We start from the raw sequence: 26616 nt of genomic DNA on the forward strand, positions 1-26616 counted from the left end.
CGGCGCGTTCGAATCTCCCGCGTGCCCGCCAACCCGCTTGGCCTCCAGCGCCGGCCGGAGCGGCAGCCAATCGGCGGAGGGAGTGCTCATGCCGCAGCCAATCAGCTTTCGCTTATTGCCTCCTTCTGGTCTCCTCGCTTCAACCCGTGAAAGTCCGCTGCAAACATCCGCTCCCGGCCCCCGGGCTCTCCTCCAATCGCAGCCGGCGCTGGCTCAGCCGGCCAATCAGCGCCGCCCATTGCTCGCGGCCCCGCCGCCATCTCTGCGGCGGCCGCCAGGAGGCGGGATGGCGGCGGCGCGTGCGTCACTTCCGCTGTCAGGTGGCCGCCGCCGCGGAGCGGAGCGGAGGCCGCGGCCGGGCGTGGGGCTGCGGGAGGCGCCGGCGGCCGCGCCGGCCCCGGGGCCATGGGTGAGCGGCGGCGCGCGGGCCGGGGCCGGTGCGGGGCCGTGTGACGGGGTGGGCGGCCCGAGTGCAGCGGCCGGGAGGCGCCGCCGGCAGCGGGGCTGTGGGGCCGGGCCGGGCGCTGCGGCCGCTTCCTTCTTACGAACTGTGCGCTGGGCCCTGGCGGAGGCTTCGCCGCGTGGTCCCGGGCCGGCAGCCCGCGGGGGCCCGGCCGCCCCGCGGGCCCTCCGGGGGAGCGCCCTCCAGGCGGGCGCCTCTCCTGGCGGCCTGTCCCGGGGCCGGGCCGGTGCAGCCCGCCCACTGCCGGCAGCTCGGGAGGGGCCGGGCCCCCTGTCCAGCCGTCCGGGCGCTCCCGGGCCCGCCGGTGGCGGTCGCGGCGCCGGTCCCCGCGCGTGTGCGGTGACTTACGGGCGCTGCCTGCGGCTCTCCCGGCCTGAGACCGCGCGGAGCCCCCGGCCGCTCCGGGAAGCCTTCCCCGGGGGGCAGCACGGCCGGCCTGGCCGCTGCCGGTGCAGCGGGGAGGGGCGGGATGTGGTGTAGCGGGGCGTGGGTACGCGCTGGGTTTAAAAATACCCCTCAGTGGAGCTGCTCTGTGCCTTTCTTACCCATGACAGCGCTGGGGGGTTTGGGCTCTGTTGGCAGCGTAGCTGTTTCTGCAGCGCGCTGGCAGGTTTCGGGGCTGGCCGAGGGAGCAAACTGCTCGTGTTTGGGGCCGATCCCGCTTTCAGCCTGGGCAGGAATTTCTTAATTTAGTAGTTTTGGACTTCTGCTCTGAGGAGGAGTCTCGTGTGTCTCAGCAGTGAGTAGCTGGAGGTTGTACCTCTAAGTGGGAATGAGTAAGGCCATAAAGCATTACAGCCGGAGCTCGCTACGGGAACCTGTCCCGTCCTCCCCGTGCGAGCTCGTCTGAAGAAGGTAAGGAGACGTCCTTTGGGATTGCCTGTGTCCAGAGCCTGTGACTGTCACCTGTTGCCTTTGGCTGTGGCCTTTGGGAGCTTCACTGCCACAACACATGAGATCGTTGAAAGTCTCACACGCTGCTGTCGGAAGGAGCCTGTGGCACGGTGTCTTTGCCCAGCTGCTCCCCTCCTTCACACGAGGGGTTGGGGGCTTGTCTTGTTCCTGGCCAACTGCTCCCTCCTCCTGCTGTGGCTGGGGATGCGAGGGTGCTGCACGGGTGTCCATGACTCTGTTCCTTGCTAGTTTAGAGCCTTAATGTGTGGGCGTAACACACGCTGCTCCGTATAGGTGTGCTGCTGTCCTAGGCTCTAGGTGCCTGCAGCCCCGGTGGGGTGTAACTGGAGGGGCGTGCAGAGGAAGGCTCACCTGCTGGCAAACGGCCCTGGGCCGGGAGCGGCTGGGATGCAGGACGTGTTTCCCTGACGCTGGAGCGTTTGTGCCACATCCTTTTATTGTTTCTCTGTGGCATCCGCGCTGATGGTTTGGTCACATAATCGCATTACTTAAAAGCACCCTCATGTTCAGCTGCTTTTTATCCTCAGGATATTACAGAATCCTCCCCTTTTGAAATGGCACAGAGGGAAGCCTTGTAGGCACTTAGCTGCTCTTTGATTAAGGACAACCCTATTGATTTTGCCTGAGCTGCCCACTGTGCTCAGCCTAAATAAGGGATGTGTTCTCTGTCTGCAGCGGCTTGGCAGTGCTCCGGGCTTGTACGGTGTGCGCCTACCTCGTGCCTGGGAGCTCTCCAGCTGGGAGCTCTTGCTAGACCAGAGGAGGCTCCGTGCCCATTGTAATTTTCTACGTGAAACCAGTCTTTTTTTTTTTGTTAGTTGGATACACATTTGTGAACTTACGGTGTCTGTCAGTGTGCTTTCATGCTACAAATGATAGTAACATTAGCATGGCAGTATGTGTAGATAACTTAAATATATTTCCTTCTGTCTGGTTAGGGCTGGATGAGTAGAGTATTGTTAAAAACAGCAACCACACCTCACTGTAAAGAAAGTGTCAGCACGTGTGTGAGTCATGCAATAATCTTTGTGTGCATGAGGAAAGTCCTGCTGCAGTGGATTTATGGAATGGTAACATAAGCTATAAATGAAAAATAAAATCTCGTAATGCAGTACACGTCTCACCTGATGGTGAGTTTAAAGGTAACGACTGCCTGACTTCACGGGAGCAGCCCGAGGTGGGGAACTGGTGCGCTGGGCTCTGTGCTGGGAGAGCGGTGCGGTCGCAGGTGCTGTCAGAGTGCTGCCGTTGGATTTCCAGGCTCTTCTCCTGCGCCGTGCCCCTGCCATGGGGATGTGGGGCTGGGGCAGGGACTTTTCCTGGTGCATGTGGCCTGTGCTTCAGCGTGAAAGGGTTAAGCTGAGGTTGGTGTTTATGTAACCAAACAGGGAACTCCCAGAGATGAGTCCTTGGCTATCTCATGTGTTGATGCATCAGAAGGGTTTAAAGAAAGCCCAGCTTGTTGCTTGCTTGCACTGTAATTACGTTGCTGGAATCCTGTGCTTCAGAGTTTCCCTGGCTGCCTGGGGGGGGCCAGGAAGGAATTTGCTTTCCCTGATGTATGACTTGGCCTGTGGAAGCCTTTTTTCCCTGAGAAGTTGGAGATTGGCCACAGCAAGATGTGGGATGGAGGCAAGGTGAACTGGGGTCCCTTTTAGCACTGCGGCCTCTCGGGTGCTGGCTGTGCCTTGCTCACATACCCAGCATTAAACTAATCATCAGGTTGGGCTGAGGAAGGCGGCTTTGTAGTGGGTCCGTTCAGCAGGGGCTGCCAGAGCTGTGTGTGTCTCCCAGCTGGCGACAGTGAGTTCATACTTTACCAGGTGCCTTCCGACGGCGTGGGGGTGCCCCAGCCCCCTGTGCTGCGCCAGTGCCTCGGGATTCTTCCTTCTCCTTTGGTCAGAGGAACTCCGTGTCTGGTTTTGAGCGAACTTCTCGCTTGGGGAAGAAGCTTGAATGAGTCTCCGCACGTTTCCAAGAAATCTCTGAGTCAGGGCTGCTCCGTTTCTGGAGAAGGCTTCCCTTCCCGGAAGGGCTCGCACAGCGGTACGCGGGCTGCGCTGGTGGCTCTGAGTCATCTCGTGGGCTTTTTTTATTTTATTATTGCTTCTCTTACAGAACGGTTAAACTTCCAAAGCCTTCGGCGAAGTTAAAGCCCCTGTACAGTGAATCCACCCCAGTGCTTTGCAGAGGGAGGGGAGTCCACCCCAGCTGCCCCACGCCCGCCTGGCGCAGCTCCTCCTCCCCACACCTGCTTTGCTTGGGATCTGCCCGGCAAACGCTCCCTGTAATCCCCCAGCCGGTGACTCCTCCGCAGGCCCGGCTGATCCCAACTCCGCCTGTTCCCAGGGCAGCTTTTCCAATGGGAATCGGGCCTCTGTCCCTGGGAGCGCCGATGACTCGGCTCTGAGCTGTCCCTGGCCAGGTTTGCCCAGGGAAGGCGTGTGGCAACGCTCCGGGATTGCCGCTTCTCGCAGCGATACCGACCTGCTTGTTCCTGGGCTGGGAAGCCAGACCCCACTCAAGGGTTTGCTCATTTAATGTTAGTGTTCGTGTAGGTTTTTAGGTCGTGTCCAACATCGCTTTTCCTGAGCTGGAATTTACCATGAGCCGGGCTTAAACGTGAACTTTGATGAATCGTCACTGATAAATACTGCCCAGTGTGTTATTGGGGTGGTAAAAGGTGCAGCCTCGTACTGCTCGTTTGAATCGCATTTTTAGCTTCATTTTTGCAAAAGCTGAGGCCTGCGCTGGTGGAGAAGAGAGTGGACAGGGCGAGCGGGACGAAAACCTTTGGACGGGGTCTCCAGCTTCATCCCAAATGCTGCAATATTTGGCTCCCAGAAGTGAAAGCTGGGCAGGAACGCTGCTGCTCGTGCCCAGCTGCCATCCCATCCCGTTGCCTCGCAGAGATCAGCTCGCTTGTGGCAGCGGGGCAGGACACCTTCGGGGCTGCCAGTCACTGCACTAGGAAGTGTAAACACCAACTAACTCGCTTTGTCCCCGTGTTGCAAGATAAAACAGCAGAAAGCACCGTGGAGGTTCTATCAGCTGCTCCGGTGTCTCAACTAGTTTCTGTGCTGCTGAGTAATCCTGTTAATGCCCCAAAGGTATTTTTTTTTTTTCCTGCTCCAGCTATTAGCTGTGGCTGCTGGACTGCAGGACCTGCTTGGTTTTTAATCTGAGATGAAAAGGTCACTTTCCTCCTCTCTTGTTTTCCTTTGTTGTTATGCTGGGCACTGAAACATCGTGCAGTAATTTGGGAATTAGACAATTTCCTTAAGCTATGTAATTAAAAGACATTACATCTAGGTCTCCAAATTATTTGATTAATAATTCTGTTAGAGTCGTAGCTAGCACAGGAAGAAGCTTTAGACACTTCTCCAGTAAGATGCTTGATATATTGTGTGCATCACATTAAAATCATTAAGCAATGAATTTTTGTGCTAGACTTGTAACGTCATTGTGTGAGAGAGAGACCATTTTTGTTAGAGATGGTGGGACAGGGAGCGGGGGTGGTTTGGTTCCATTTGTACAGCTCAGTTTTTGAGGGAGGGGGCGGTGAACCCACCACATCAGTGCCGTGAGGGGCACAGGATTGTCTTTACCCATTTATGTTGATGTTTTTCTCGCCTGCTCTCACCCGTGTTCTGTGATGGAGCCGTGATATTTAAGCCGGTGGGTGTCCTTTAGGCAGCGGTGGGGCTGGGGCACCTCCACCCGCTCTCGGCGCCGGGGCGACTCATACCGAAAGTGCTGGCTAGCCGGCGCGTGGGCGAGCGGGCTCCTGCGTGCCACCGGCACGGGGCTGCCTGACCGGGGCGTCCTGCTGCCTGGAGCAGTGCCTCGGACGTCGTTCATCCAGATAGCTTCGGGGCTTTGATTCAGAAAGATCCGTAGCAGCCTTTGCAGCTCCCCCAGGACCGGGTGACAGTGCTGCGTTGTGTTTTGGTGGTGGTGGGAGTTTGGCTCCTGCATCCCGAATGTTTCTTGTGCATTTTTAGGTTGGTCTAACGGGATACTGGTGAAGTAAACCAGCTTGGGTTAACAGATGTGTAACGTGCAGTGTCTGAGGGTTCAACTGCAAGCGTTTGGTAGAGGAGGTATAGATTCAGAGTGTCTGATTTAAATCCTAAATTTCTCCTTTTAAATGGGACCAGATGAACTGTTAAGCAGTACTGAATTGAGTCGAATTAGTCTGATGACTTTTTTTAAGAGGCTGAATATAAATTGTAAAGAGGAATTAACTCGCAGTGGGGATTTGATAAGAATAAAACTCAATGTATTCTTCTCTGCCGTTTGCAGGAATTGTTCTGTTCAAGTCCAGACTTTAAGCATTAACTCTTACCATGATTAACAGTTGCTTCCAGTGGTGAAGGATTCTGTTGTGGCACAGTTGCTAACTTGGGTATATTTAAAATACTGTTAAGAACAGGCAAGCTAGTACCGCGTGGTGGAGGTTAAAACGGAGAACGTGTTTGTTTCTGCTCTGAAGGTCTGTCTAACGTCACAAAATGCCTTTTGAGATAGTTGAGGCTTGTATTTGTCTTGCTGTGCACAGCCGTGTGACTGAGGACTGAACTTCAAGAGCCCTTTTATTCTCTCACGTGGTATCAGGAGCTTCAGGCCTTTTCTAAGCCAAAACAAACAGACGTTTCAAGCTCCAGAAGTTTTGGTGCATACCACGTTATCGTAATCAAGAATAATCCAGAACCACAGCATCAAGTGTATCTCGTTTCGCATTACAGAGTCCTCGACCTTTCGACCATCCAGCCTTCTCCAAGGTGATGACTCCTGTCTCCTGAGACGTTGGAAAACCTAGTTTGGAAGAAGAGTAAAGATACAGTTGATGCTGAACTACGTGAGTCCTCAGATTATTTTGTTTACGATAACGCCGTTTGCACCAGCGATTCCTGTCCAGCTTGGATTGCACAACGGTCATTATCTCAGAGTTTCTGTGCAGTGGGGTTTCTCCAGTGGAAATCTTACTCATACGTTTCCAGCAGGGATGACGATGTTGCAACGAGTGGAGAATTTTATAAGGCACAATCAAATATTAGGTCAGGGATGCGGAATGAACAGAACGAGGAGCACATGAGGCTCGGGACTTTGTTCTGTTCAACTTGCTGGGTCTGGAAATGCTTCTCTGGCAGAGATCTGAGCGGCTGGTGGGAGCGGGTAGTGCCGGGGTGCAAAGGCTGCTGTAAGACTTCTCACCTTATCTCCCTTGCTATCTCTGATCTTGGTGACAGGTAATGCTAGATGAATTAATTCAGTGAGATCACTCTTGGGTCCACAGAGAGGGTGGGACTGCCGGAGGGTAAACTTCATTCAAAGTGTGGTGATTTATCAGTCTCTTACGTGGTGAAACACTGGGACTTTTTATAAACAAATAAGTACAACCCAGAAACGTTTTCCCAGTCTGCTGTAGTAACTTTTTAGGGAGGACTACTGGGGCTTGGCGTTGGCTTGCTCAGAGTAAGAAAATGGATCTGTGCTTAGTTCCTCCTCTCTCCCACCCCCCTCAAAAAAAGTAAAAATCTTTGAAATGTTAGAGCGTGAGCATTTATGTCTAGACATTGTGAAAGTCTTTGAAACTCTTTTCCAAGAGGTAAAGAAGAAGAGGAGGTGGATTGGGAACAAAACCTTAGTTTGGTGGAGCTGATTTATGCTTGCAGTGCGCATGCAGCATGTGCAGGCTAGCCTGGCAGCAGTCACAAGAGATTCTTTTCCTGCTAAACTGAAACAAGACTTTTCTTTGGGGAAGAAGTTTTAGTCGCAGAGGCTTGAATTATTTGGCCCTTTAGGTATTGGTTCTGCAATGCCACCTCAAATTCTCTTTAGATTTCTAAAGAGCAGAAAATGCACGTTGGAAATCGGATTTACTTCAATGCCTGAATAAGCAGGAGTTGGTTGAGCTTTTAGTTGTTTGTGTTGAATTGTGGTGATGTGTGGACCTTGAATAAACGCTTGGATCCAAAGCATGAGACTCACACTTAGTAGATTAAGTTGTTCTTTGCATGGAGTGGTAGCGCAAGAGAGCACAGAAGGATAACTTAGGCATTTTCTTTTTTGGGAATATGTTAATTTGCAAACTTGTTTTTGCTGCAAAGCAAGCTTTAATTATTTTGACTTGTTCCCACTGTGTGCCTCAAACAACTGTTCTAGGAAATGTTGCTTTGAGTAATGAGGCTGATTTATACCTTCAAAAATGCATTAAGCCTCCAACCCACAAGTGGTCTATCAGTAATGAGCCATAGCTTTTGTAGAGAAACACAAGTAGGCAGAGACGTGAGTGCATCAGTAGGTGGAAGCCTTCCAGTATGAAATAAGGGATAGTATAAGAAATTAACTCAGTTGCTCATCAAATGTGATCTTCTTTCTCTTTCAAGAGCCAAGGATGAAGCGGCGAGCATCAGACAGAGGAGCTGGGGAAACATCCACTAAGGCAAAAGCTCTTTGTACAGGGATTTCTGGAAATAATGCCAAGAGAGCGGGCCCTTTTATACTAGGTAAGCAGGGAGGGTTTTCTTCTTCAGTTCTCAAGGTAGCTACCGATTGCAAAACTGAAAATAAAAGGCACTATAAAGTGAGGCAAAGCAGATGTGTAATTTAGCGTCTTACCTCAGAGTGCAATTCACTTGCTGTAGCAGAGCAGCAGCCCTTAGAGCTGCAGCTAGTCAAGCTAAGGAGATTTGGAATACTAACATGGCAAGGCAGGCACGGCTTTTGAGATGAATATGAGCCATTGCTTTTACCTTTTTTTTTTTTTTTTTAAACTACATTCTTAAACTTTGTTAAAGAGCAAATTCTTCAGGGGGCTTTTTCGTTAGAGCTCTGGGGAGATATTCAACCCTGCTTGCCTGGCATATGCCGTCAAATCAGCCTGTAGGCAACTTAGTAATGCAGTAGTGGTCATTATAAGTAGCGTGTGCCAAGGCAAGACCACTCTGCTAACATCTGAGAGTTGCTAGAATAGTTGTTAGTTCAGAACTAGTTAAATAAACTGTCAAAAACATGATGGACTTCACAGTGGAAACCAATGGATAATCAATTGGAAGCTGATCAATTTAAACTGAAGAGTGGAGACTGTATGTTAACCTGAGATTTGGACTGGTCTGTGTACCTGAACAGTCCCTGCAGAGGTGGCAGTTGGGTTCAGAGGTGTGGTAAGAGCAGTTGCCATGGGTGTTGCTAGTAAATGTGAAAGCTGTATGGTTCAGGCTTGCAGAAATTTGAATTTCTGAGAACAGCTGTGCCATGTGTGTGCTTTTGTTAAATGTTTCTCTAGTGAACAAATGAAACATTGTCCAAAAAGGTTTCACAGTTCAGTACCATTTTTTGTCTTTAGATCGTAATTTGTGGAAACCCATTTAGTCTCCTGAAAAAAAAAAAAGGAACTTAGTTTAAATGAATGTAAACTGCGTGACACTCGCATACTGATGTAACCCTGAATTAGTCATTGCTGCTTAAAGGAAAACAAGTCTGTTTTTGCTTTGTGCTGTTAGGTCCACGTTTAGGTAACTCCCCTGTGCCAAGTATTGTTCAGTGTTTGGCAAGAAAGGATGGGACAGATGACTTTTATCAGCTAAAGGTAAGCAAATGGCACGGCTTCCAGCTCTTCAGAGCTCTTCAACCTGAGCTCTCACAGTAGTGTGTGGTGTAGGCTGAACCGGTGCACCGCCAGAAACGGCTGCTGGAACTTCCCTCCGTGGGGCAGTTCTGCCAGGCGTAGATCTGGTGTCAAGATTAGCCCTGAGATGAGGCCTCTGTGGCTGCTGTGCTGCTCTCCTGGAGCCCTCTGATCTCCTCCAGTGTGCCTGAAATGGGGGTGGCTCCAGTGGGGAAGAATCACCTGGGGTGTTTGCAAAAAGCCACCTGAGCTGCTTTTCTGTGTTCATCAAGCTTGTGCTAGGTGTTCTGCACTGATGTTAGTTCAGACAGGCTTGAGCCAAGTGCAAATATCAGAGCAGTTACATCAGCTGTTAAACACATGTGAAAACCTAAAATATGAGAGGTTGGGGGGCATTTGGGGGTTTTTTTTGGAGCTCTAAAGGTCTTTTCCCTTTTCCTGAAGATTCTCACTTTAGAAGAAAGGGGTGATAAAGGAATAGAAACCCAGGAAGAACGACAGGGCAAGATGCTGCTGCACACAGAGTATTCTCTCCTTTCCCTGCTCCACAACCAGGAAGGAGTTGTTCATCATCACGGGCTTTTTCAGGTACCGCTGGTCACCATCCAGGTTGGGGGAATGCCAGTCATTGCTGTTGGCTTGAGCTGCTTTTGTTTAACGTACAGTTTGTGCTGACCCCGTTCTTGTGTGTAAAGAATTACCAGCACATCATGAGGATTAACCACTGCTGCCTCAGACAAGCAAGTTTGTGGCAGGGGCTTTAGGGAGTTAAGTGCGATGTAACGGGGTCTGGGATTTGGGAAAGTGAGAACATCCAAAGATGAGACACGTGCTCAGTAGTGTCCCCTTCAAGTAGGAAAATAGCTGCTTCACTGGCAAATGAATTTGTGCCCATAGAGCACCCTTTAGAACTGAATTCCTGCTCTCCAATCTCTGTACTCTTTTATGATGACCTGTAAGAGGGGACAAATCGCCAAGAAACTGTTCCAGCAGGTTAAACTGGTCAATGTGCTGCTCAGTGTCTCATGTGAGTGAACTGTGTTGCTCTTAATGCCTCCAGAGCTGTTTAGGATGTGAGGGGCTGATAGCAAGTACTGGTTTGGATGTTGGTATTGCCTTGCTTGCTGGTTACATTTTGTCAACAGACTTTTCACTTGAGGCCATCTGTACTATATCTTAAATAAGCCAAATGTCCAATTCATCTGTGTCCCATCTAATGTTACAGAGGAACTGCTAATTGTGTCTTAAGATTTCTGTTCTTCTCCTTAATAATGTGTTGGATCACTCGTATTCACAGAGTCTGTACCACTAGAGTTTTTCTAGGTTTTATCTAACGGTGTCTGTGTGTATATAAACTGTCTCAGTGCTGACCTACACGTACAGGCAAACAGCACAGACTTTCTCTGGCTTCTTTAACTAGAGATCATGTCTCTTCTTTTTGAAATACCGACTTGGGGATCGAGTGCTATGATTGCATCTGCTTATTTTGAGATCACCAGGTAGTTATTTATTCTCTAGTGCTCTGTATGTAAGTACATATGCCCGGAGAGCTTCCCTGAACTATTGCTCATTTGTTTGCCTCCCTGTAGGACCGAGCTTGTGAAATTATAGAAGATCTAGAAGCCAACAGAATGGTCAGAAAAATGAAGAAGCGCATTTGTCTTGTGTTAGACTGTCTCTGTGCTCATGATTTCAGTGACAAAACAGCAGATCTGATCAATCTGCAGCATTATGTCATTAAAGAGAAGAGACTCAGTGAGCGGGAGACGGTAGTGATATTTTATGATGTGGTACGCGTGGTAGAAGCATTACATAAGGTAAGATCTTTGTTATCCCTTTCGGTGCTGGAAGGCTTAGTTTTCCCATGTTAGTGTAACAGATGGTTTAGAATTTCCTTGTGCAGGCAGTGGCAAGGTTACAGGGGATGGATGTTTCAGCTGTTTCCCCATTACAGTGTTCTGTGTAAGGCCTCAAGCCTTCAAAGGGCATTCCCTTCCCCTCCCCTCAAGTTTCTCGATGATAATGTAGCATTTGTTGACTGTGGAGACGGGCCAGCTGGACTAGATGCAGACCAGGTGAACCACAGTGTTACTGACCTCAGAAAGGGGTGGTTGGAGAGGAGAGCAGAGGTTAATTAAATACAAGAGACACTTCAAGCTATTTCCTTTTGAAGGAAAATAAATCACAACGTAAGAATTGATTTCTGAGGTCAGAACCTCAAGCTACAAGTTTGAGATCAATGAACTAGAAGTTATTGTAACGAAACCAGATTCTGCTGATGTTTGACTCCTTACCCTGTGAGAAGGGATGCCCATCCTTCCTTGGCAGGGCAGTGAAGCATCCATCATTTGAGGGAGTGCTCATCATGTTGGTCTTACTGAGCCTGGACACTTCAGTTTCAGGTCTCCTAGTTCCAGTCAAGTCTGTCTGTGTGTTCTGAGTGGCACATTTGCTTGTTCTGCCCTTCTGAAGAAGGGTTCCAAAGTACCCAGGATGCAGCCTGACTTGAAACCTTGATCTAGGTTATTTCTGAGAATGAAGATGACATGTTTTCAAAAGATACTTTTAATTCTTTTGTCCAAGTATCGAATTTATACTTCTATAACAAATATGCTTTTGCTCATCTTGTACTATTATATATTTTACAGAAAAATATTGTGCACAGAGACTTGAAACTAGGAAACATGGTGCTAAACAAAAGGTAAGTCTGCTGGAGAGCTGCTGTTCTGGCAGTTCTTACATTGCTTCCCTGAAGCAGGTTTCTATCAGAAACACAATCGAAGGCAGGACTTGCTGCGAGTGCTCTCGTGTGAGAAGGGTGAGGGAAATAAAAGCAGGCTGCACAAAAATACCAGGTCGGAGTTATATGATCTAATCTCCAAAAATGAACTGAGCCCAGCCTAGATGGTTCACTCTTCCACCAAGTTTAGTGACCCCATGTCAGCACTTCTTTTTGGGTTCTAACTTCTGAAAACTAAATTTTATAGTAATTCAGAAACCTGCAAGACAAACACTTATGTATATTAAAAAAAAATTAAAATGTGGTAAGTGGTTCTCTTCACATAATTCACTTTCCATCGTGCTAAAGGAATTCCCAGCACTACAGTCTGTACTATAATCACAACAGTGTTAAATCTTAGACTGTTGCACTGCTCTGTTTTTGCTAGCAGTGAAATATTTACTTATCTAAACAAAAGTTCTTCTGTCTAGTCTGTATTTGTGCTTGAAATAGCTTCCTTGTTCCCACTAGCTGGTTTGATGCCTGAGTTTATAACGTACCGATGCCCAACGTGCCTTGGATGCTGCATGGGCACAGGAGGGACCAGCCCTCCTGGCGCAGAGCGAACAGCATCGGTGGGGCATGAGCTCAGCAGGAGCAGGAGGCAGCTGGTGGTAGCGTGTGCTTTGCTTGGTGGCTCCTTGGAGTGTCTTAGTTGTCTTGGGTTGTGTAGTTATTTAGTTGGCAAGCTGGTTCCAGTTCAGATACTCTGCTGTGTCCCTCAGTATTACGTTACTGGCTAAATATTTTGCACTCACTTTAAGAATGAGTGGAATTCATTGTCTTTTCACACCGTCTGGTTTCCTGTGGAATGAATGAAGAACTGGAAGGTCTGCAGGCTTCCAGAGTCTGGACAAAGCACGCAGGTTCACTGTGGTCACAGTTTGCTTTTTTCTCCTCCCTAATACTGTTTGAAAGCAAACAGATTTTACCTGCTGAGGTTGAACTTCTTGGTTCCCACCGCCACACACAGCAGCTAGTGCTTTTCAGGGCCACCTGGAAATTGTTTTAAGTCATTTCTATAGAACTGCTTTAAGATAAATCTCTTATCTGCTGCTTGCTTCTTTGATTCTCCTTCTTGCTAGGAAGAGGCAGACAAAGGGTGCTGCTTTAAGGGATCCACCCAGAGCTTCCCTTCTCTTTTGGGCACAGTGTGCAGTGGTGCATCCCACTGGTAGAGCTGTACACAGGGGCCCCCACTGGCAGGAAGGGGGGGTATTTGAAGCTTTGGGAACACGGTTGCCGAAATCATTCTCTGTATTACGTGCCGTGTTTTTGCTTTTTACTAGCAAGACCATCAGCTCTGGTGAGGAAAAACTGTAGCCTCTACAGCAGTGAGTCACATGAAAGGGTGGGTGAGGCGTAAGAATAGATCACCATGGAGAGGACCAGCCATTTGGGCTGATCAGAAATGTTTGTTCTGTTCCTGCTGTGCTCACAGAAGAGCCAGGGCTTTTCTCTTGGCGGGCGAGTGGAGGTGACTGTGTATCACTGCAAAGTCCTCACCAGGCATGTTACACCCTGGGCTAATGAAGGTCCCTCAGACGCTGTCCCCCCCCAGATGCGGACATTAAAGCCTCACAAGTTTTCCAGTTAGCCAGTGCAATAGTTGGATGATCACAGATTAGATCACATTTCAGTGACTAAATAAAACCAAGCAACCCTGAGCATTTTAGTGTCCTTTATAACACTTAGTCTTTTAAATCCTTAACAAATCCTGCAGATCGTTACTCAGCCAGGGAAGTCTCTTGGCAGTTGAAGCTAACACTTCTTAAACACAAGTCTGTCATTCTTAATAATCAACTCTCCATCGCCAACCCACACTTGGTTTTATTTCACTTGTCTGTTAGACTTGCTGGAAATAATTCTTGGTTATTGTGACCGACTTAATTCATTCCCTTGGGCTCTAGTTGTGTGATACTCTTCAAGAATATAGAAATCTTCTAGACAGTGATTTTCTACTCAGTCCTTTAAGTTGTATGTTAAAATCCAAATTATCTGAGTGACATGGAAGATTTCATGTGATAGTAGTTTTGTCATGAGCTCACTTTTCCTGGAAAAATTCATTAATTGGAGCTGGCAATACCATAGGAAAGTAGGGGTATCTTCATAGAGAAATTGTGTGTACCTGCAGCTCTCACCTTTTCTGTCGGAGGTTTTTTGGGTGTTGATTAGACTTTCTCTGTTCTGCGTACCTGTGTGTGAAGAACAATCCTGCAGATCAGGTAGAACTGCCTCCAGACTCCTGCTGTGGGGTAACGCAGAAGTGGTTGTACTGAATCTGATCAAAGGTCCCGTAGCTCATCTGCTGGTGACGCGTAAGCAAACGGCGCACGGAGGCCAGGCCTGGGGCAGCCCTTCTGCAGGGGATTTTCCCTCAGCTTCCAGAAAACGTTGTGTGGAGGAGATGCTTTTGGAGACGGTAGCTGGGAAGCGTTGGGGAGAATCAGCAGTTAAAATAAACTTTTACGTTGTTGACACCCGTGCCCTGCTATGGTTGGCAAGCACACAAGTGCAGATCCTGGTGCTGCTGGCTGGGGTGCTCCTGGGAGGCTGGCCAGCAGGCAGCTGGGAGGCTACAAGGTGGGCAGGTTACACGAGCACCCTGTGCTTACAGCCACGCTCACACAAGTTGGATGTAGACATTGTCCATAGCTGTAAGAGTGATTCTACTGCTCCCGCTGCAAGAGTCTTGCAAGCCGTGCTGGCAGGTGGGGAATCCCTCCCGTTGGCATGGAGTTGATCTTACAGCTCCACTTGTCTTCTCCCAGCACTTCAAGCTTCCCAAAAAGCCCCACAGACTCACGCCTCTGTTTTGGTGTTAGCTTCCTCTGTGCTGTTTGGCTCATGCAGGATGGTCCTTGTTCACTGATGCCTTCTGATTCTCCCCAGGACTCATCGAATAACCATAACAAACTTCTGTCTCGGAAAGCACCTGGTGAGTGAGGATGACCTGCTGAAGGACCAGCGAGGGAGCCCTGCCTACATCAGCCCAGACGTGCTGAGCGGTAGGCAATCCCCTGCAGCCCTCAACAAGCGTTCACAGCCCCCACTTGTTTCATTTACTTGTGGCTCTTGACAATAAATGACAAACCACCTAGTTCTGCTTCCATATGTAATCTGCCTTCTGAGAGAGCCTCTTAATTAAGGTCCAATTATGAGATGGTCTGGTTTTCCAACTGGGAAAGCATAACTTTTTTCTCAAGGCTAGTCTGAACTTCAAAGCTAAGTAAAAGCTCCCTGACGGTTCCTAAATAAGTCTGTCTGCAGACAAGATGTTCCGTTTCCCATGTCTGAATCTTGTTCCTGAGGCTTCACTTAAGCTGCAGGTAAATCCCTAGGCCTGAGAGGCGATCAGTCCAAATCCCACCATAATGTGGGTTTATTCCAGGCCGTACACTAAGAGGAGCAGTTGCTGCAGCTGCTGCTTACGTCCCAAAGGGAACTGTTGACCCTCTGGGCGGCTTCTGGGCCGGCTGAGAGGAGTTACTTAAAAATAAAGGAATGATGACAGCAGGCCAGACCAGCAGTCTGTTTGGGCCGTGCCTTGTCTCCAGCAGTCTGGCCTGTGCCTTGTCTCCAGCAGAGGCCTTAAGCAGAAGTCTGGCAAAGAACAGCTTTCCCCAACGTCCTCCCACCTTTTAACAGTTTCCAGTGCATGGGACTTTTGGAAACAGATGTGGTTTCTGTCTGTTTGGTTGCTTCAGGAGGTTTCTCTTCCATGAGCTTGAAGGCCTGCTGCTGGCAATGGCTGAGCAGGCAGTGGTTGTCCTGTTTGTCAGTGTAGTGACCAAAGTATTGGTTTGGGTGGTTTTTTTTTTTTCATTCTTCTCATCCAGGTGGGCCTGGCTAGCATTAGGGTGATGGGAAACTGCCTGGAGCTGTGGACAGCAGGTCATGGGCTCCAGCGGTGCTCTGGAGGAGTCGGCAGCGTGCTGGGCAGCACCGCTCGCTGGGGTGCGTGTACCCAGTGTGAGGCCAGAATCCTTGCCAGTCTGTCACGTGTGTTTATGTGAAGGTAACATCTAGAACGGTGAAAACACCTCTGAAGATCCAAGCTATTCGTTTGTGGTATCCCAGGCTATTGGGTTTCAGAAATGCCCTCAGAGGGAGCTAGGCTTGAAACTTCCAGACCCAGTGGACTCCCCTCCATCAGCTTGTTGTCAGGTTTACAGGCAGCAGCAGTAAATGTAGCTGAGTGATCCCGATGTGATGTGCCAGGCAGGTTTGAGGCTGCTTCCCTCCTGGGCAGCACTAAGGCAGGAAGGGAGCAGGGGCAGGCGGGGAGGTGGAACGTGTGCTGTTTGCAGGCCTTTCCTGTTCCGCAGGACATCCTGAGGCCCCTGTAACCAGATGGATGATATGAGCCAACTGCTCTGCAGGAGCTTGGAGCAGTTGCAGCTCCAGTGGCTGGTGTCTGGTAAAGGTTGCGTGGAGCTGCTCCTTCCTGCTATCCGGGGTACCGGTCTGTCCTGGACTACAGCCCTGTTACCCTCCCTGCCAGCACAGCTCGGCTGCAAGCACCCACGTTCCTCTGACGGCTCTGGTTGGTGGATTGACTGCCCTGTCTGTAGCCCACGTACCACAAGGCACTGAACAGCCTGTCTTTGCTGACTTCTGACAGCTGAGGCTGTTCAAGACCCTGCAAGGAGCAGCCTTGGTTGCAGGTCTGCATCTTGCACAGCACCACCTGGACCAGCCTCCGGGTGTGATCGCACTGTGCTCCAGCTCTGACATCTCTGCGAACAGCCCTTCTCCGCGGGGTGTCTGTGCAGCCTGGTCCTCTGCTTTGGGAAATGCTCTTCCAAAATGGCTCAGTCTGCAGTTCCCCTCCAAGCATCGAGGGAAAAGTTACTTGAGGACGTTCCAGGCTTCACCCCCACCCTCAGACTCTGAGCATCCCTCTGTCTGTATTGCTAATGCTCCTGTGCAAGAGGAAGCTAAAACGCCTGAAGAATTAATCATTGTTTTAGGTCTCCAGGAGAAGCTGTCTTCTGCTAAGAGATGGCTTGCATTTTATGGCTGCTGAAATGTCACCGCAGGAAAAGCTGGAGGAGGAGGGAGAGGTGCCTTTTTTGAGCATATAAAGCAAAGAATAATTAGTACAAATAACAAATGCTGCAGCAGTGACTCACTGTGTGAGTCAGAGGAAGCCATTCCCTCAGTCCTGTGCGGTGGTACAGAGCTGGAGTTTAATTTTTTGACCCTTGTGCATGCTGCTGTTTGACTTCCTGTGTGATTGAAGGGGCTTTAAACCAGCATTTCCATTGGGCGGATCCCAGGGCGTGCTGGGGCTGCAGCAGCTCTCGGGAATGCCTCTGTGCTCACGGCAGGCTGCAGGGGCTGTGTGCTGGATCCGCCCCGCAGGCACAGTCCCATCTCGATGGGGTCGATCTGAGCCGGGTGTGGAGAGTCTTCGTCTGCGCTGCTGCGTGAATCTCCATCGCAGCCGGGGTGGTGAGGCTGGCATCAATCTTGGGCTGCTCTTCACCTGAGGAGCAGTTACTCTTCTCAGGCTTTCTTCCCTGCCTCCTTGTGCTCCATGGCTCTTAAATTCCCTCTCTTTTGACCGGACTTGCAGCAGGGTGCATTTGTGGCACCTGTGAGGCTCAGGGACCCCCGGCAGTGACAGTCTGCAGGGATGGCGAAGGGGAGGGCACAGTGCATGCTGATTCTTGTTACTTGGTGCTCTCGGGTGCCATCAAGGCCATTCAGCAGGGATAGCCCTGCTGTGCAGGGAAAGGGAGGACACCTGTGTGGTCTCTTGCTTACTCGCAAAGGATGCACCTTTGAAAGAGGTCCTTGGTGTCTTGCGGTAGGAAGTCTTGAGCATTTGATTAATGCTTAGGAAAAAAAAAAAGGAGCACGTGCAGAGGTTGCTGCAGTGCCTGTGGCGGTGGGCTGCAGGGGTGAGCAGCGGTGTGAAGCCTGTTGGTTTTGTGTCTCCTTGCTCCCTGCAGGACGGCCGTACCGTGGAAAGCCCAGCGACATGTGGGCGTTGGGCGTGGTGCTCTTCACCATGCTCTACGGGCAGTTCCCCTTCTACGACAGCATACCTCAGGAGCTCTTCCGCAAAATCAAGGCTGCCGAGTACACCATCCCCGAGTGAGTACAGCCTGTCCCGGGAGGCCCTTCTCTTAGTGCCTGTGCCCACGGTGCTCTGGGCCTTACTGGGACAGCTGGAGCGGGGGGGGCTTCGCTGGGAGACCCTGAGGGTCACAGCAGTGATGAGAACAGACCGTATGCAGTAGGCACCAAGGGGGCAGTAGCTGTGCTGGGACATCTTGTGCGAAGGTGAGAAAGGCCCCGTGCTGCAGGGAGAGGGAATCAGCCTCCTGGTTAATTCTGGGGTCTCTCGGTCAGAGCAACAGCGGCTCCTCTAGTTCCTGCCGTGTGCTCTCAGCGCATCCATCCTGCTGCTGCCTCTGCCGGCCTCGGGCCCTTGGGCTCACCTTGATTTCTCTCTCCCAGGGATGGACGGGTCTCAGAAAACACTGTGTGCTTGATCCGAAAACTGCTGGTCTTGGATCCACAGCAGCGTCTGACGGCTTCTGAAGTGCTGGATTCTCTCAGCTCCATCATAGCATCATGGTATGTGCAAGAGGAGAGAGACAGGACCGTGGTGTGTCTGGCTGCGGGCAGTGTTATTCCAGCTGTGGCCAGCAGACTGCTGCCAAACAGGACACCAGAGCGGGACCTCTGAGAGCTGCAAAAAAGTCTTTAAATCCCACGTCTCAGCCACTGGTGTCTGCTGATGGGTACAGCCGGTGTGGCCTGTACGAACGCTTGTCATTGTGACCAGGGTTGGAGTCTGTAAAGCAATAACATCACAGAACAGCACTGGGGTGCAGGAGGGCCTTTGCTCTGTCCCTCAGGTTTGTTTTTTTAAAGAAAGTCTAATGGTCACGAATATCTTACATGTACAAACAGATGCAGCCAAATGCAGATGCTTCCTGCAAGCTGGTAATTAGCGCTGCATTGTCCGTTAGGTAACAGCAGGCACGAGATCTGTCGAGGGGAAGAGCAGGAGATGCCTTTACAGGTGGGAACACTACGTGTGCAGGGTGGGGATGCCTTTTGAGGGTAGATCTGACTCCAGGACTGACATGAACCAACTGGGATGAGATTCCAGCAGCGCACCCCAGCAGGAACGGATCCTGGCAGTGTTTGCTCGGTGCAGCCCTCTCTTGCCAGCCCCGTGACCTGTCTGTGCTGTGCTGCGTGCCCAGGCAAAGCTCTTGTGCTGCCTGTTGAGTCAGCAGGGAAGTCTGTGTTTGTTGGAGCTGTGGCTGTTTTCTCTCCTACCTATGCAAGAGTTCGAGTTCAACATCCTGTTTAAAAAAAAAAAAAAAAAAAAAAAGGCAGCTCTGGGGATTGTAATGTGATTTCATAGCAGGGAAACTGAATTTAGAATAGTGTCCTTTAATAGCTGTAGCCAGTGTGGCACCCAGACAGTGCTGTGCTGCACTGGTGGCCAGCCGTGGCCAGCCAGGAGGGGTTGCCCTGGCCGGGGTGTGGGGTGAGGGTGGGTGAGCTGGGGCTGTGCTCCCAGTCCCTGACCCTCTGCTCTCCCCACAGGCAGTCTATGTCCTCGCTGAGTGGCCCTTTGCAAGTGGTGCCAGACATTGATGACCAAGTGGCTAACCCTGAAAACCCCCAGGAGGTAGGGTGTCCTGCTTCCCTTCCCATGGAGCTGCTTTTCCGTGCCGCTGTGCCAAATCTGTCCGTCATGGAAGGAGCTGGCAGCCCCCGAGCTGGCAAGGGGAGGGCGGTGAGGACCCTCCTGCTCTAGGGGTGGCTGTGTCCATCGCAGTTCTGCGGAGCAGAAGGGAAGGCCTCTGCGATGGGAGCAAACATCCTGTTTTCCTGCCAGCATGTTGTGTTGGAATGGTGGCCGGTGACCTCACTGCCTGGAGACAGCCTTGTGGGAGCTCTTGCCTGCGAAGCCACAGCCAGGGTTGCCATGAGAAATCCCTCCGCTGGGCTCAGGGGAGTGTGTGAGCGGGTCAGCTGCAGCCTCTGAATGTCTGGCAGGGCTGGGCTGAGCTGTGTCAGGACAGAGCCGCTGAGGTTCCCAGAGCTCTGTTCCTGGTGGCACTGGTGGCTCGTGAGGACTCCTGCCTGTGTGTCTGGCAGCAGCTCCAGGTCTTGCGTTAAGACCCCAGTTATCCTGTGATAGCTCAGGACCGTCAAAGGGGAGTTGTGGGACTGCTGCTTGTTGCTGTGGCTCTGATGGGTGGTTCCCTTGCAGGTGAAGGTGATGGAGGAGTGCTCGCAGTACGAGTTCGAGAACTACATGAGGCAGCAGCTGCTCTTGGCTGAGGAGAAGAACACCTTGCATGAGGCCAAGAGCTTCCTCCAGAAGCGGCAGTTTGGGAACATCCCCCCTGTGCGACGCCTGGGCCACGACGCCCAGCCCATGAACCCTTTGGACGCAGCCATCCTGGCCCAGAGGTACCTTCGGAAGTAGCTTCCCACGCGTCCGAGAGCACAAGCACCACCCTGCAGCCTGCCTTTCACGTCGCCTACTACAGCTCAACAGCAATACCCGTGTCCCGCGATGGAGAATAATGTAGCAATTCTTCTGAGCTCTGTTCAGGGACACGCACTCACACCCGCTCTGGGGGGAGAAGACTTTTGAACAAGCTACTTTTGGAAGCAGCAACCTCTTGGCATCTTCTGGAATCTGTTTTTTAAATCGAAGCCTAGATGACTAATCTGCTTTTAATCATGACTGTAATCTACCTCTCTTGTCTTTTTAACCATGCTGTTCTCTGGATCGAGCAAAGCCTGTGGGAAAGGAGAAGACTACCAAGGGCGAAGCTGGTTTGCTGGCACAAGAGTTGCGGCTGTGCAGCACAGAGAGTCAGCTGATGGCGTTTGCTCCATGTGGTTTGAATAAGCTTAGATTTGTCAGGGTTTCTGGAAAGGAAGAATTTCTTGGAACCTCCCACTTCCCTTCATCTGCATCAAATCTTTTCCTGTCCTTCACACGCCACCTGGCTTGGCTGTGTTGGCTGACCCTCGGTGGCCGTGAGCGGGCTGCAGCGCGCCGGGGCCTCCGTGAGCGGCACCAACAGCCGCCCGGTGTGACCAGGGGCCACCCGGGGCTGCCCGGTGTGACCAGGGCCCGCCCCGAGAGCCTGGCCACCCCCTCGGGCAGGGTCCCTGCAGGCCATCGCCGCAGGGATCGGATCTCGTCCGCAGCTCAAAGGTTTTGCAGGACTCGGCCCACTGTGGCCTCCGACCTCTTTCCCACCTCTCACTGATTCTTTTAGTTTCATAAGAAGATATGATTTAATCTTATTTTTCAGTAGCTTATCTAAGGTGCAGTTAAAATTGCATTAATTCTGATTTAGCATTTTCACACTTCAGTTGTGGTACAGATATAATATATGAGTTATAATGTGAAAAAGCTTCCCAAAATACTCTGCCTAGAATTAGGAAGGGGCTGGTTGAAGTCTCTACTGTATTTGTTCCCTAGCTTATCTTGCCATCCCAACCTCGCCACGGGAAGGCTGTCCTGGTTTGTCACCTACTGCCACTGGAAGAGCGGGTGCCTGCGCTGAGAACAGGGACGATTGTTTCTGAGCCTCATTTTGTGAACTGGATGCCTGTCTTGCCAGATGAACTGTTCTCACGCAGAGAGCCCAGGGCTCCCGGTGCCCCAGCCAGGGCTCCCGGTGCCCCAGCCAGGGCTCCCACTCAGGGCAGTGGCTCGGTGGCTGCCTCCCCCTGCTCCCAGCCCTGTGGCAGCTCCAGCATCGCCCTCTCCTGCCAGCCTCAGGCTGGGCACAAGGAAAAGTGTGAGCAGGGATGGGAAGAGCTGCTGTGGCCTCGGCCGTGGGCGCTGGGGGTCAGCTCTGCCAGCCCAGCGTGCGTGGGCAGGGAGCGAGTAGCAGATCTGTGTGTAGCGTGTTGCCTTCTCTTGTCCCAGGCTGGGGCAGCGGACTGTGTCTAGCCTGGGCCACCCTACGGGTGTCTTTGTGGGGACGTGGGGATTGACCTCAAACTCTTTGGCAGCGTCGGGCATTACGTCCTGCCTGCGAACTCGCCCAAGCCCCGTGGCAGCGGGCAGGCAGGGAATTGTGAACACTAACACAGCCTAGAGCAGTGGCACCAACCCCAGCCAGCTGAGCCAGTAGCCTCAAGTCTTAGCCTTATTTATTTTGAAGATGGTAGGTCTGTCCCGGCACCCCCCTGTGCCACCAGCAGCAGAGCAGGGCCCCCCAGCCCCTGAGCACCCCTGGGGCCCTGACCCCCACCTGGGGCCCTGCTCTCTCTATCTGATTTTTCTCCTGTCTTGTTCCTGCCTCTCTATTTTTTTTTTTCCCCAAAGTTAAAGCAATATTCTGGGGCCTCTGCAAGGCTGTATCATACCCAGCATTCCTGCATGCCGGTCATCACCAGTCAATCACACTTGTATTAAAGCAAACTGGAAGAGGGGTGGTGTGGGGAGGGCAGGAGCGGCTGGGGGCTGTGGGTAGAGGGGCCGTGCTGTGGGAAGGAGCCTGTTGTAAGGAAAAAGAAAAAAAAAAAAAGAGGAAAAAAATTTGTATAAAGACATTATTTTTGTACTACATCGAAACTACTCCTGCATGTCGGCAATAAAACTTCATACCCAGCCCGTGGCACACAGCGACCCTGTGAGGTGGGGAGGGATGGGGGGGTGCAGGGGGCTGGAACTGGGGGGGGTTCCAGGGACATGCGTGAGAGGGCTGGGGGGACGTGGCCACAGCTGAGGGGACCATGCCAGCGGGACCCCCAGCCTTGCCCCGATCCACTGTGCATTGCCCTGGGGGGCCCAGCTCCCCTTGCCAGGCCCTGCCCCGTGCTGAGCCCTGGGGCTGAGCCTGTCCAGCCCGGAGTGGCCGCTGGGGACAACCGGGGATGCAGAGCCCCATGTCCTGGAGGTCCAGCCCCAGCGTGTCCCGGGTGGGCAGAGCCCCTGCCCCGCTGCCGAGCTGCCGGGTGGGCTGCAGCAGGGCTGGCACTGCCCCATGGCCGGGGCTGCTCCGGCCCCACACCGGGCTGGGGGCTGCCCCGGGAGCCCCCGCACACACATCCCTGCCCCACAGCGCGACACGTGAGGCTTCGCCGAGCCGAGGCACAGCCCCGTGAGCCCGGGGAGCTCGGCCGGGGTCCGGCACCTCCAGCCCAGCCTGGAGCCAGGGAGGGCCGGGGCTGATCCTGCCCGGCGGGCGCTGGGCACAGCCGGGACGGGGCCCGGAGCCCCCCTCAACCCCGCTCCCCACCCCGGGCGGCTCCACAGCAGGGCCGAGCGCAGCGTCCCGGGGGAGCGGGACGAGCCCCGGCCCCGCGCCCCGCTCACGTCGGGACGGGGCTGCCATTGGCTCGGGCGAGGAGCGCTGACCGCCAGCCGCCTCCAAACTATTTCCTGTTGCTGCGGCGTTAATGCTGAACAGACCTTTCTCTCTCTTCCCTCTCTCCAGCCAAAGTGCAGTGGGCTCCTGCCACCGCTCGCCTCCTGCCCCGCGCCGGGACCACCCGCCAGCCCGGTGAGTACCGGCCCCGCCAGCCCCCGGGCACCAGCACGGGGCTCGGGGCCGCAGGGGACCGCGGGGTGGACGGGGCATCCCGAGGGACCCCAGCACCCTGCGTCCACCCAGCCCCGATGGCCACAGCGGGTGTCATGGAGCCACCCTGTCCCTGCTCGAGGTGCTACAGCACTGTGTTGGGGGACATGGGGCTTGGGGACGTGGGGCTCTGTGCCTGGGACCGCGGGGTTGGAGGGCAGGGGGCTTGGCAGGGACGCAGGGCTCAAGGACACAGCGGCTGGGGATGGAAGGCTGGGTGCTTGGGGACGCAGAGCTTGGCACTTGGGGACACAGGGCTGAGCGCTCCGGGGCTGTGCCCGCAGGCCCTGGGACCAGCCCTGCGGTGCCCTTGCTGGCAGCCCTGCCACCAGCAGGGCTCGGGGAGGGTTCCTGGAGCCCCATGATGGGGCTCTGCCCCTCCAGCCCCCCCAGCGCGGCTGTGCAGCTCCCAGCCGGACCCCTTGCAGGGGCAGGGGCTGGCGTGGGGCTGCTCCCCCAGGGAGGACACCGGGACCCTCCTGGGGCACTGCTGGCATGTTTTGGGTGTCCCGCTGTGAGGGGCTGCCCAGCCAGGACGTGCCGTGGCCCCGCAGCACTGGACTGTCCGGGACGGTTCTGCTGATGTGTCACATTTTCTGCATTTCTTTCCCCATTCCTCCCTGGAGCCGTTTCTGGGAAATGAGCTCGAATGAGCTCGTCCCCTGCCAGGGCCGGGCGCTGGTCGCCTCCCGCCCGGCCCACAGCCCTGCCCAGCCCCACACCCTGGGGCCACGGCACCCCACAGCTGAGGGGGGCCCGGTCCCACCCTGGCATCGTGGGGGCTGCAAGGGGCTGCCAGGGCTGGTGCTCAGCTGCTTGGGGCCACCCGGGTCCCTGGGCAGGAGGAGGTGGGTGCTCCCCATCATGGAGGAGATGGCACAGGGCACCTATATCCCCCTCCAGCTCCCAGGGCAGATTCCTCTTGGTGGGGGGGGGCCCAGCTCCTGCCCATCCTGCCCTGGGGACACGGGGGCACCGGGGCAGGGTCAACCTCAGCTCAGCACTGTTCCCTGCTGACCCCGTGGCCATTGCACCATGTCCCGGTCCTTGTCCCTGTGCTGTGGGGCCCCACGGCCAACAGCCAGGACTGGGGCTGGGCTGGGAGTGGGAGACGCTGCTTCAGGGGCTGCGTGGGGACTGCGTGGTGCGGGCATGTGTGCCCTGGCAGCACCAGCTCCCACGTGGCCCTGCCAGCGTGGGTGAGCTTGCGGGGTGTGCTGGGACCCAGCCCCATGGCCCAGCCCCGTGTCCTGCGCCCATGGCTGGGTGTGGGATGGCCAGCCTGGCCCGGCACCGCAGACCCCCCCGCCGCGGTGTCCTGGAGGAGCCGTAGCCGTCCCGGTCCCGCAGGAGGGGCAGCGGGAGCAGGATGGGGCCCGTTCGGCGCCTGGTGAGGCTTGGCCCTGGCCGGAGCAGCCCAGACCAGCACTGGTCCCTGCTCCTCTCGGGGCATGGCTGCAGGCAGGGATGGCCCCAGAGGAGAAGGGGGGGCTCCAGCCTCCAGCAGTCCCTCACTAGCCCCCATGTCCCACAGCATGTGCCATCCCCAGGGACACTGAGCGGGCGCAGAATGGAGAGCCGCAGGCGGGACATGGAGCTGCTGAGCAACAGCATGGCCGCGTACGCACACATCCGAGGTGAGCCCGCTGGGACACGTCCCGGCGATCCCGGGCCCCCCAGGCCCACAGCCCGTCCCTCATCCCCTCTGCTCTCCCTGCAGCCAACCCCGAGAGCTTCGGGCTCTACTTCGTGCTGGGCGTCTGCTTCGGGCTGGTGCTGACCCTGTGCCTGCTGGTGCTGCGCCTCTCCTGCCGGCCCGCCGCGCGCCCCCCGCGCCGCCCGCGGGACCTCAGCGAGGACGACGAGGAGGAGGACGAGGATGAGGAAGAGGAGGACACTGTTGACCGTGTGGCATCCGAGTCGCTGCTGCCAGTGACCGAGATCCCGCTGGAGAGCCACGGCCCCGGGGATGGGGCACTGGCCGTCAATGTCTTCGCCTCGGCGGAGGAGCTGGAGCGGGCGCAGCGGCTGGAGGAGCGCGAGCGCATCATCCGCGAGATCTGGCGCAACGGGCAGCCCGACATCCTGGGCACCGGCACCGGCACCCTGGGCAGGGTCCACTACTACTGAGCCCCGGCACAGGGGCAGCTGCCCTGGCACCGAGCCCGGCTGCCCCCCCAGAGCTCAGCTGACAACGTGCCACCTCTGAGAACTGCCTGGGACACGGTCTGGGGCCAGGAGAGGGACACAGGGGGCTGCCCTGGAGCATCTCTGTGCTGCTGCCAGCTGGATCCCGGTGCCACGGGCAACCCCGGGGCCAGACTCACCCCGGCAGGACACGATGCACTTTGAGCTGTTGGTACGACTGCTGGCACCAGCCCTGTGACACTGCGGGGACAAGGACAAGGACAGGACAGAGCTTGCGGGGCTCGGCTGCGGGCGCTGGCCCCATCGGGATGCCAATCCCCGCATGTCGCGGTCGGGCCGTGTGTCCACGTAAGCTGTGGGGTCCTGCCCCAGAAACATGGTGCTGTTAGAGACCATCCGGAGCCCAGTGTGGTGGGGTGGAGGCTGTGTGCCAAGGGGGGGGCCCTGCATGCCAGGGCAGCCAAGGCTGCGGGGGGCTGCAGCACTGGCACAAGCAGTGCTGGGGGGGGGGGGGGGGGGGGGGGGAGGGTCCGGCCCCAGCCGTCTCCCCAGGCCTGTTCCCTGAATCAGGCCCCACTAAAATTAGCCGGGTCCTTTCCGGCACCGCCCGGCCCTGACCCAGCGCCCTCCCGGTGGGGCTGGGGCGGATGTTTCCCCTCTGGGTCTTGGGATGGCGGGTGCTCCCCGGGGACGTGGGCTGCTCCCGGCGGGGCTGGGCCGGTGCTGGGAACGTGGGCAGGATGCGGCCGTGGGGTCCCAGCACCGGCCCGGCCCCGCAGGGAGCAGGGGCCCCCCCTGCCCCCTCCCCAGCAGCTTTATAAAAATAGCTCCTTCCCAGGCCAGTCCTCCGCACCAGCAGGATCCAGATGTTTTCCAGATGTTCTCCTGGCCCCACGCCAGTGGCTGGAGGCCAGGATGCGCCGGGGCTGGGCTGGGAACCGATGCGGGGGCTGTAGGAAGAGGAGGAGCGGGAGGCAGTGCTGCCCCAGCCCTGCTGCAGACCTTGGCTCTGCACCCCGGCGTGGGAAGAGGCACAGAGGGTGGCGGGGGGGCACTTGGCCCCCCTGGGACCAGCTGGCAG

At 54.4% G+C, this 26616-nt stretch overlaps 2 protein-coding genes across 3 annotated transcripts; both read left to right on the forward strand.

The window, feature by feature from the left end:
* The first annotated feature begins 327 nt into the window (after positions 1–327).
* Positions 328–22414, forward strand: STK40 (serine/threonine kinase 40). 2 transcript variants are annotated; one of them, XM_068418039.1, is made up of 12 exons: positions 328–409; positions 6127–6239; positions 7771–7890; positions 8887–8972; positions 9456–9599; positions 10601–10828; positions 11660–11712; positions 14683–14798; positions 17751–17895; positions 18262–18381; positions 19369–19453; positions 20042–22414. In XM_068418039.1, the coding sequence occupies exons 3-12, from the start codon at positions 7779–7781 to the stop codon at positions 20258–20260; spliced, it is 1308 nt and encodes a 435-aa protein (XP_068274140.1). In that variant the 5' UTR covers positions 328–409; positions 6127–6239; positions 7771–7778; the 3' UTR covers positions 20261–22414. The 2 variants fall into 2 exon arrangements, with proteins under 2 accessions (XP_068274140.1, XP_068274139.1); XM_068418038.1 differs by lacking the exon at positions 6127–6239 and having other exon boundaries at positions 339–409.
* Positions 22415–23226: 812 nt separating this feature from the next.
* EVA1B (eva-1 homolog B) lies at positions 23227–25930 on the forward strand. Its single transcript, XM_068418000.1, has 3 exons — positions 23227–23309; positions 24922–25024; positions 25108–25930. The coding sequence occupies exons 2-3, from the start codon at positions 24958–24960 to the stop codon at positions 25515–25517; spliced, it is 477 nt and encodes a 158-aa protein (XP_068274101.1). The 5' UTR covers positions 23227–23309; positions 24922–24957; the 3' UTR covers positions 25518–25930.
* The last annotated feature ends 686 nt before the right edge of the window (positions 25931–26616 follow it).

The sequence above is a fragment of the Nyctibius grandis genome, chromosome 24, assembly GCF_013368605.1.
Source record: "Nyctibius grandis isolate bNycGra1 chromosome 24, bNycGra1.pri, whole genome shotgun sequence".
Lineage (NCBI taxonomy): Eukaryota > Metazoa > Chordata > Aves > Nyctibiiformes > Nyctibiidae > Nyctibius > Nyctibius grandis.